The following is an 11,475-nucleotide window of genomic DNA, read 5'->3' on the forward strand; positions in this document are numbered from 1 at the left end:
GTGGGTGGGGGGGCAAGGGGGGGGGGTGGTGTCAGCACAGGCGACATGTATTGAGAGGGGTGGGGGGACACCTACCTACCTCCCAGATTTCTGCACCTACAGCAGGGCACAGGGCTACACCTGGACTGGACTGACTCCAGGCAGTTGTCGCCTCTGCAGCCCAGCAGGCAAGGCCTGGCATGGGAGGGAGTGCTGCGCCACCATGGCTGCCATGGTGAGGCGTGGTGGCAGTGCAGAATTGTGCTCCCTGCTGCTGCCGGGCAGGCAGGGGGCACCTCACTTTGGCCGTGGTGTTGCGGCACTCCCTCCCGCGCCAAGTCCCACCTGATTGGCAGCCAAGAGGAATGCCAGGGAAAATAGGATGTACTGTTTGTTTCATGTACCAAACTCTAATATCATAAGAGGACTCCATGCTTGTAAAAAAAAAAAAATAACATGACTTTTTATTAAGAGAACTATTTACAGATGTTCTGCAATGACAACTAGGATTTAAACTATGTGCATATAGGTTAACTTCTTTGTGCCTCCTGCAGTCTTTCTTCATACAACCTCTGCTTCTCCAGGTTGATAAAATATTAGCAAAGCCATTTGGCATTTGTGACCTATGGCACTGTGAAGATTTTCATGGGTAAATACTATGGATTGGGACTTTCAGACCTTGAGCTGAGTTAAATGCAGAGACAGTCTAAACTTACTGGCACAGCCATAGACAGTATAGCTTCTTTTGGACTGCCCTTTGATGTTCTCAGTTAGTCATGGATTTATTACTGAATTACACAGCTTAGCATTAGAAACCAAATATTGACTATTGCCTCCCACCTTATTTTCAGCAAAATTTATGATATTTTTTCTCAGATTTGTTTATGAATCAAAATTGCAATATTCTCATGCCCAAATCTGTCCTGATCAATGACAGCCATTGACTTTGTTAGGAAAATATAGACTATTAAGAGTCTTAATTAAAGTAACAGAAAAGGCTGAAGTGAATTAGGCTTGAGCTGAAAAGTTTAGGTCTTAACGTGGACCTTATATCCAACTGCCCCCAAATTTTGGCAGGGCTCAGCGTATTTGTAAGAGGTGTTCATTCTATTGTGAACTGTGCAGGCGTTCAGATGAAAATTCCTAATCTAGCACTGGATACAGAATAGAAGATTCAGCCTCTTGTTTGGTAACGTGTGTGTGAGTTAAACACTTGGAATGAAAAAATAAATAAAATTCAAATGACTTGGGGATGAGAAATGGAAATGTTTTATAGAGGAGTTAGAGAAGCAGATCTGAGTTCTCAGCATAGCAATGAAGCCATGGAGTGATTCCGTGTGTCGGATTTAATTTTGTATGCAGTACCACATGCAAAAGTCATTTTCATTTTTTCCTAGGAAGATTCTTGGATGCCAAATGAAGCTGTTGTTCATTTCTTTTTTGGGACTCCAAAGTCAGACCTGAAACGGGATGTTGGTATTGAGCTAAATGTTCATGTTCCACAGAAGAAATTCCGAATTCAATTCATACAACCAAAGAAAAAAATCCAAATGGATGGTAGGTGTTTCAGTTAAGGGACAGATCTTCAGGTAGTGTCAGTCAGGAGTGTTATGCTATTATTTACTGTTTAACTATGGCATTGTTAACAGTATGTTGCAATTTTAAACAGAATGTTGGGATATATTTTTATACAAGACATGGTAAAAGTGAAATTTTATTGTAACTGTATATGCAACCAAAAACATAAGTGCCTGTATTTTTCTCTAAGGAAAAATTGAGTTCTCTAAGAATTCACGAATTGGACACCTGGAGTTGATACTAGATGACCAAGATGTATATTACATTAAGGTAGGTCCTCAGACCCAAAATTTCATAATGCAAATGAATACATAAATAGAGGAAGGATAAAAAATATCCCTCTGGAAGGACAATGAAATATACATGTATTGAATTGTGTGACAACAAGAAATAATTAGGATTTGTTTTTTTTTACAGGTCCATGTAGTGGTAAATCATCACTAAATTGTTTAACCCAGGGGTGGTCAGTCTCTGGCCCACAGGCCAGATGTGGCCCATGGAGCCATGGCATCTGGCCCACAGAACTCCCCACAGGTCAGGATATTTGGCAGCAGGGAAGCAGTGGCAAGTTAATACAGTCACAGTCCCCTGCCACCAAACTCCCAAATCCCAAGCCCTACAGCTGGCCGTGACCCCTTCCCTCTGTCTGGATCAGTTGGTGTTAGGCTGTGCCCCCTTCCCCTTCTAGGGGGCTGGGTTGGGGCCACATCAAGCCCCCTTCTCTTCTTGGAGCCCACATCAAGCCCCCTTCTCTTCTTGGAGCCCACATCAAGCCCCCTTCTCTTCTTGGAGCCCACATCAAGCCCCCTTCTCTTCTTGGAGCCAGAAGGGCTTGGAGCTGAGCTATCCCCCATGACCCTCTGTGCAGCTGGATAGGGCCCTGGGGTGCTGGATTGGAAGCACAAACCAGATCTAGCCTGGAGATGGACTGGACACTACCAATCTGGCCCATGGACACTACCAATCAGGCAAAAAGGTTGAGCATCACTGGTTTAATCTCTGCAAAGGAATAACTTTAAGAAAGGTTCCAATTTATTATTTAAAGTACTGTCGTATCATTCACATTTCTTGATTAAAATAATACAGACCGTTTCCGAAGTCAACTGAAGTCAGGAGGATGGATTCCTATAGACTTCAGCAGGCTTTGATTCAGTATGTGAATGTATATTCTAATCCCTCATATTTTTCCAGATATGAAGGAGAGAGCCAGGCTTTAAGGGTTACAGATAGTTGAAGGAATGATAATGGAGTACAGAGCCTTCTACCTTAAATTGCTGTAGCTAGGTTAAATTGTGCCAACTCTAGGGCTGACTGATAGCATACACTCACACTATGGTGTTCTAATACTGACCTCTTCTGGCCACCCTCATTGACATGGTTCAGAGTTGGAGCTTGTACTATCCTGCTACTCCCCAGTGGCTGCCAGTTTATGCAGAGTTATCTGCAGTGTCTTATGGGGTGTGACTTTGTGTTGAATGTAGTTCCTAGTGTAATTATTCTGAGAGCCTGATTCTTTGGTAGAATCTAGCAGGCAACCCCCTGGAACTGTGCTGAGTGATTGCAGGCATCCCCTTGCCCACCCATTCCTATTCTATATTCAGGCTTGGAGCCTTGGCCTGGGATTTTGGAATGAGGTTTGGACTGGGATTTTTTAACTTGAACTTGATTCCAGATGAATGCTTTGTGAACTGATTTCTTTGCAGCTGGCTCTCTTTTGAAGTTGTGCAGTCTTAAAATGCAAAGTTGTATTTTGGCCCTACAGAACATCTGTGTCTGAGCCCAGATTCGGTTAACCACCTGTATGAAGTCTGTGGAGACAGGAATGTCCCAAGTAGTACTCTTTATTTTAAATATGTATAACTCTCTCTATATAATATTTATTATATATAGAGAGAGAGAGTTGCAGGAACAAATAAGACTATGCCAACACTGAAACTACAGAACAATAGAAGGCATTAAGATGGACATTTAGCACTGCACTCCTACTAAGATTTTTAATTTACTTCCCAGGAATTAGGCAGTGAGTTTTTTATTTTTTTTCCATTCATTGTTTGGGTCCACAAGTTGGATACTCTACTCTGCAAGAATCAATCCTAGAGAAACATTATACATTTTTCAATAATAAGTGTAGCTGTTTACCAGCTGTTGTCTTTACAGTACAATCTCAACCAGGATATTTCTGATTTTCTCCACTATTCAACAGAGTGATAAACCCAAACGATATACCCAAATTCCCATTGCTGGCGACTGCATTTGCATACTGTCCCGCTCCGAAAAGGTTCCAAACTGCCATACAGGCACTGTTTGCAGTAACACTATATCAGATGAATTTTGTTTCTGTTTCCTTCTTCAGTCTTTTGGCCCAGTGCTGCAATGCATTATATGCTTTCATCTCCCATTAAAGTCTGGGAGCTGAGGTTATCCAGCACCTCACAGCACCATGCCCTTAGCTGGAAAAGTAAATTCTCACTGCTTCTCCATCTTCCTCCCTCCAAGTTGCAAAAGTGCCTGTGTCTGTGGTAGCGAGGCATTGAATATTAACTTATTTATGCTGTTGGGGTTTTTTTCAGGGAATGACAGATTTGCAAACAGTGAATGGAGAGCAGAGATACACAACCCAGCTGGAGGTCAAGCTGGTAAAACAGGGGAGTCCTATCATTCTGTCAGGAAACATCACTAAACAACTTGGCAAGAAAATGGCCCTGTCGGTATCCCTGAATAATTTATTGAAGGATGCAGCATTTCTTTCAGGTTAAAGGAAAATGAGTACCTGTTATTTCCCTGTAGTCCTTAGGATATATAGTTTATATGCAGAGAAAAAATGCATTCTGGTTTCCTGTTTTTTAGTTTTTATTCTAAAATCCTGTTAAAGTCAATGGCATTTTAAAAACATCTGAGGTCAGTATGCCATTTATTTGAAAATAATAGCAGTTGTTCAGTAAATTACATCGCAAAATACATGCCTTCCTTTTGATTACAGGTCCTGAGCAGCAAAACATTTTAAATATCACTAAAATTTGCAACGAATCATTTTATTACGGAAACATTAACTGTTAGTTTCTCAAATTCTATCATTGCTATGGTTTTATACAACTCCCTATAGTTGCACGTGCATGAGTATGTGCATACACATGCTCACGCATGTAAATATCCCACCTTTCTCAACATCAGTTTAGAAAGGGTGTTTAAAAGGTCTTTGGACTTAATTTGAACTTGGTAAGCAAAGGTATTTCTTTCCTTACCAGCAGACTGGGGATGATGTTTTGGGGTGGGGAAAGAAAGAAAATATCAGGGAAGATGACTTTGCTGTTGGTGTAGTGTTGATAGATGAAAGTGAATCAATAGACTGGAATAAAACAACATGCAACTCTGCAGCTCCTTTTATCCTATTTTTAACTGAGTTCTCAGTTTGAACCAACATGTGCTGTTTTCTGCTCTTTCTTTAGTATTTCTGGAGAGAAAGGTTGATGATAAAGTGAGGCAGTACTCATTTGAAGGGGAAACTTACCTTCCTGGTGTGCTGGGATTGCATGTCATTGGCCTCCTGCAGCAGCGAGGAAACTTGTGGTCTAATGCTCTACGAATGAAATATGGACTCCTAGGTATTTATGTATATGGCATTTATTGTTGTGTTATAGGACAAAGTCTAAGCATCTGAAGTGCCCCTCAATTCTGGGCATGTAATTTGTCCATATAATCAACATCCGTTTGTGAGACGAAGGGAAAAATGTGGCCACATTTTGTACCTGATTTCTAAGCTGTGTGTTTTCTAACATGTGAATATGTTTTTGTACTAACTGGATGAACGTAACACTTAGCATCTCAGTGTGAAAGCTCAGAGTTAATTTAAAATGTGCTTTTTGCATATATATATATATATATATATATATATTTCTAATATTTGATTAAAATGCACAGTTTCTGCAAATATTTATCCTAGTAAATCCATTGAAAAGTGAAAAAAAATAGGAGCACAAACTCTGAGACCTGATTATTTGGAAAATAAAAAAAAGGCCATTTTTCCAGTGCACAGCTGACAGTATTTTCCTAGCTACAGTGTATAGATTAGAAATGCTGAGATATTCAAAGAAATTGCATGACAATAGCCTCAATATTTGGCCACACCATGCATTAAAACCTGGCAAATAGGTATTTGCATATTGCAAGGACTGGTGTCAGTTGTGGAATATGGCTGGCAAAGTTTTCTTAATGAAAATATAATTATGTCAACCAAAATTCACTTGTGACCCCATCACTTCACTAAAACTGGTGTGCTAATAAGAATATTACATTGCAAGAAAACTCATACGTTCTTGTCCCAGAATAAAGTAACAAAGAGATTACATACTGCTTGCATATTGCAGTGGCTGTTCTGGCTCATGCTGTTATCAACACAAAGCAAGCGACAAGGACCCTTTTGTGTTCTCTTTTATTGGACCAGCTCAGGGCTGGAGTGGTGCTGTCACTAAGTTGCACAGTTGATAATGTAGAGGTTGCAAGTTTGAGACTATACTAGAAGCACTCGCAGTACTGCCTGTCAGATTTAATGAATCTGCAAGTTCTGCTGAATACCTTGTTACGAGAACACAAAAAAGGAAGGATTGGACCAACTGTATAGTTGTGAGAGATGTTAGACTAGTGAAGGATTTTGCCAAAAAAATCTTTGCCTCTCACATATATGGACTTTTGTAGCTACAGTATCATCACTCTAACCCTACCACAACTCAAAGCAAATATTTTGAGCTTCAGACTAAGTCCTGATGCATTTGGAGTACTGCCAAACTGAAGCTTTCAAAATGACAGGTTTTACTTTACTATCGCGAGATATTACAAAATCATTGTTTTGGCATTCAGTTTACGTGTCTTTTGGAGCTTGATTCTTAAGGATTTACATTTTTTTAGCTTTTCTCAGAAATCCCTTGGGCAAGAAACTTTCATTTTAAAGAAATGGTAAGCTGCAGTTCTTGGGTAACTTCAGGAGCTGAGGTTGTAAGAAAAAAATCCCAGTATTGTGCAAGTCTCAGTAAAATTGCAGAGACTGGCAGCATAGTATTTACTAAGGCTCACAAAGGCTTTACCCATGAACACTTCCATGAAAGATGAAAAGCTGATGCTTCTGTATTTTTTGTTTTTGAGAAAAAAATGAGGAAGATAAACAGGAAAACAAAGCAGAATAAACACATAAGCAGTGCTTTAGTTCTCCTTAAGCAAAGCCAGCCTAAGTACTTGGATCATTTTTATTTTGCCTTTTGCTGTAAGATGACAAATGTTTCCAATTTCCTGAGCTTGGAAATATCTTTAATTTTATTAGAGTATAAAATAAACAGAGCCCCTGAGTCAGCCAACTTCATGTATAAATTATATGTCGCAGCTTACCTTTCAGGATTTTTATTTCTAGTACAATTTGTGGGAAAAATCAAAACTCATGTGGTCTCACCCAACATTTTGCAGATAGCATATGGACTGTAGCTTGAACTGAACTTGCTTGCATACTAATAACAGCAAAGATGCACCTCTGTGCAGGTGGCAAAACCCAGCTGGATAAACCTCAAACAGTAGCCCAGCCAGTAGCCCCCAACCTAGCCCTGAGCACATCCCACCCGCATCCTGTGCCCCCCTGTCCCAGTTGGGCAAGCGGTGGCAGTGCCCGCATCCTGTGCTCCCCAGCCTCAGCTGGCCAAGTGGCAGTGCCTGTGCCCCTCTTCCATGGCTGGGCAAGTGGCAGCAGTGCCCACATCCCATACCCCCAGCCCAGCTGGGCAACCAATGGGCTATGCCCTGCTGCCTCTTGCCCAGCTGGGGCAGGAGGGCGTGTGATACAGGCATGGCACTGCTGGGAGCGGGGCTATGCCCTGCTGCCGCTTGCCCCCTTCCACCTGGAGCAAGCCGCGCCTGCATCGCGCCCCCCGCCTCCACCCTAACTGGGCAAGCAGCAGCAGGGCATAGCCCCCACTCCCTGCACTGCTGTGCCCACATTCTGTGCCCCCCCTGCTCCCCTCCATGAGTCCTGTGCCCCCCGACCTCACTTGGGCAGCTTGTCCCAGCCCCAATCCCTCCCTTGCTGTGGGGCCGTTGATCTGCTCCCCTACACCCCTCTCCCCCTCCGCCCACCAAAATAGTCTTACCAGCTGGAGGCAGCTGTGTCCAGTCCAGTGTAGTGAGGGCTGCTGCCTGTTTAGTTTATGGCTGAATTTCCAAAGCAGCACTGAATCTTTTCCGAATCGATTCGGAAGCTTCTGATTCGATTCAGACCTTTTAACTGGTCTCCTGATTCAGAGATTTGGCCGCTGAATTGGGCTGAATCTCCTCCGAATCGAATTGGCTACCAAAGCTTTGCACAGCCCACTCGTTGTACAGTAGCATCACGTGGCACAAAGCAGTAATTAGCTACTGCACAGTCAGTGTCACCAAAAAGCCAAGCTGGGACACTACTGTGCAGTAACACTGCTTACTGGTGTATGCAAGTACTAAATGACTGTGCAGTAACAGCTGTACAGTCAGCATCCCATGTAGATGCAGCACCTATGTAGTGAGTGCATGCTCATTAACAACTTGAGTGTGCTTCTAGCTTGAGATATTTAGAATACAACAAAAATAATAATCCTATAAAAAAGAATGTCATTTTATGCCTAGGTGAATAAAAAACTAGAATGGAGACTTGGAGCTTTATTGACTTAATTCTGATAGTTTATTCAAAAACCCTTACCATTTGGGTGTTTTGTTTGTTAATTCAAACAGCAGGTGCAAAGAACCTTCAGCATGAATGTAATGCAGGGCAGAAAATCAAGGTGGAGACTGGTCCAAATGAAGCCTACAAACTGGATTTAGGACATGAGCTTCACTGTACTCAGGCTCCAGCCTATAATCATAAGGTAGAGTTCAACATGATGCCTTCTGTTAATTGCAGGGTTTCAATCATAAGGGTGCTGTGGAGGCCAGTTTGGGGACAGTCATTATCTTCTCATTTTGGGTTTCTTTATAGTTTTATATGTGGGGAAGTTATTAGAAATCTGTCACTAATTTCTGCTCCTGTTTATACCTCTATAAGTTCAGAGTAACTCCAGTGACTTTGGTTTTGTATATGAATTGTTTTCTTGAATTGTATCTTTTGTGAAGTGTTTGCATGGTATTTTTGCATATCCTTTTGCAACACCAGTACTTGGATGCTGACAGTAATATGATTTGCCTGCACACAGTAACCATCAAAATCATGGTTTTGTTATACTTGTGTCCAGAAATTAGTGTATTTTACCTCGGTTTGTAACATTTTTCACTTCAGCTTTAATGTAGCTCTATGGAAGCTAACTTTTAGCTTAAAACCTTTGGAAGTGGCCAGTTCTCTAAACTGCCAGAAGGCAGAGTGTAACTGAGAATCTCGCCTTCAGTAAATTCTGCATAACCCTTTCCTTTTATTTTAATGATTCTAAAAGCTAAACATTTTTAACACTAAGCGCTAAATGTGATCTGTGCACCTGGTGAAAAAATAGGGTTTCTTATTTGTGAGAAATTTCCATTCTTTTGAAATTTGTCGTGGCCTGAATTGGATGAAAAAATTACATTTCGCAATTTTTCCATGAACTGGAAGCTTCCCAGACCCTGCGATGAAGTTATCAATGAAACCAACATTCCTGGTCCTGAGACAGTTTATCAGGAAGCATGGCAGAGAACTCTGCCTTGGATTTGGTGAAAGTTTAATTAAACCAAATGTTTCAGCTGAAACTTCTCAGGAGTTTTTCATCCAAAAAAAAAAAATTTGCAAGAAATTTCCATGAAGCTCTTGTGAGAGATAACTCACTTTGCCTTGCTACTTAGTCCATAGTCCATGTTCTATGTATGTACAACACCTTAAATTAAAGGGGAATCAGAATGCATAGAAGGATGATGCATTTTGTTCTTCAGGTTCATTTACAGCATGAAGAACGTCCATCTCGGCTTCATTCGCACCTGGAAGTGAACTATGGAAAACACTGGGATGAAATCAACAACAAGAAGAAATTGTTGATCAGCCAGACATTTAAAAATAGTTCAAGTCATTCCCTAGCCAGCTACTTCATGGAGGTAATAGCATCTGCTGGGGAAAAGTACTGGCATTTAACAAAAGTAAAGGGCAAATTGAAAGAAAAATGGGGGGCAAAGCATAATGTACGGCTGTGCACCAGAAGTGATTCTGTAAATAGCACAATGGGTATCCTGCTTTGTCTTTTTAGATTAAATGTACCCAGTATTATAAGATAAAAGACATTTCTTCCTGATTTATAGATGAGTAAATTTAACCTGGGATCTCAGAGTCAAGCTTAGTTCTTCCTATTCCAGTTATTGTTACTAGGAATAAATGTTCTGCAGTTCAAATTATTCTGTTAGCTACATTTGTACAAATGAATTGCATTCAGTAACTGCTAGTTCTTTTGAAGCAAAGAGGACAAAACTCCAGTCTGTTCCCTTTCTTAACTGCTTTTGCTCTTCAGACAATAAAAAACAAACATTTATTATTAAAGCAAGTAGCTATGACCATGAGTACACCTCCAGCATACTCTGAGGAAGATAGCTTATATATTGAGGTAGCCAGTTTTTAGAACCATCCTTATCTTGTGCAGCATATGCCTCCAGAGTTGTACAAAATCAGAATTTGTATCTTAATATTACTTGATTACTTAGTTACTTAATATTACTTAAAAATTTAATTCACTTGGTAGCTTCTTATTGAAATCAGATTGAAGCATTATGTACTATATAAAAAGCTTCCTTTCAATCTACCATATTAAGTCTTTAAAGGAAAAAATAGATCTTGAGAAGGCTTGTATCCAGTTGAGACCATGAAAGGGAAAAATCCATGAAAACTAAGACAAATAACAACAAGAAACCCATTAGCTGGACTCTTGTCAAACCTCAATAAAAATCTTAAGATTTGATTTGGTTTGAGTTTTTTGTGCAAGGCTTCAAGTTGGTTCATTTTATGCAAACCAGTTTTCCGGGTCTTAAGCCTGCCTGATTCATAATATGCTGCAGTGGGATCTGTTATGTTAGCAGTAAAATATAGTAAGCTACTGAGAATACAGAACACTTAGGTAGAATGTAATTATTGAGTTACAATTGCTAGACTCCACATGTCCAGAGCAATGAAGAGAGACAGATCTTACTATTTCAAAAAGAAAAACAAAACAGGAAAAACCCTCAACTGCTCTGTCGAGGTTCAGGAAAGTTTGCCAATAATACAGTACAGCCTAGGTGGAAGTTTGCCTTCCTGTCACATGTTCAACATGGGTTACTGTGAGACTGAGGAGAACAGCTCATGTAACAATCAGTGCGTTCCTATGTAGATTTGTAAAGACTTGTTAAAGAAGCCATGCACATGAACTTTTGTATTAGTTTGGGGGAGTGGAGGGGATGGCGGGAGGGCAGGGTGAGGTTTTACAGAAATTACAGAACTTTTCAGCCAGGAGCTCTACATGCAAATAAATGTTAGGCTTTTAGACAGATGTTGGCCATTTTATGTGTCCTGTATTTGCACAGTATACATGTTAGAGCTTGTTTCAGCTGGGGTCTTCTGCAAGTGGCATATAATTTACCTGCAAGTGCTTGAAATAAAAAAAAAATTATGATAATATCTGAAGCCCATTAAAACTAAGTTTTTTCTGTTGATTTCCATGAACTGTGGATCAGACACTAAGTTAATAACTAACAAATATATATAAGAACTAGCTAATTGCCTGTCAAGAATGATGGATTTCAAGGAGTATTTACATGGCTCCCTGCTCACCCTTTGGGGCCAGCCATGTAAGGACTCCCTCCACCACCTCCTGTAGCCTTTGGCACGGGGGCTCCCTCCCCCCACCCACTTCCGCCTTGCAGCAGGGCTTCTTCCCACCATCCCCCGCTGCTCCCTTCCCTCCCTCCCCACCGCCTCCCCTTCTTTGCTGG

General features: G+C 40.9%; 1 protein-coding gene across 1 annotated transcript in view; it reads left to right on the forward strand.

The window, feature by feature from the left end:
• The window catches only part of LOC109290675 (apolipophorins), a 116,032-nt gene that overhangs the window by 99,383 nt on the left and 5,174 nt on the right, over positions 1-11,475 (forward strand). The window contains exons 22-27 of the mRNA XM_019507382.1: positions 1,377-1,536; positions 1,748-1,827; positions 4,128-4,308; positions 5,004-5,159; positions 8,296-8,429; positions 9,457-9,615. Of these exons, the coding sequence (XP_019362927.1) occupies positions 1,377-1,536; positions 1,748-1,827; positions 4,128-4,308; positions 5,004-5,159; positions 8,296-8,429; positions 9,457-9,615 (870 nt within the window). The remainder of the gene's footprint in view (positions 1-1,376; positions 1,537-1,747; positions 1,828-4,127; positions 4,309-5,003; positions 5,160-8,295; positions 8,430-9,456; positions 9,616-11,475) is intronic.

This window comes from Gavialis gangeticus, unplaced genomic scaffold, assembly GCF_001723915.1.
Source record: "Gavialis gangeticus isolate Ggan-Ray unplaced genomic scaffold, GavGan_comp1, whole genome shotgun sequence".
In the NCBI taxonomy this organism is placed as follows: domain Eukaryota; kingdom Metazoa; phylum Chordata; order Crocodylia; family Gavialidae; genus Gavialis; species Gavialis gangeticus.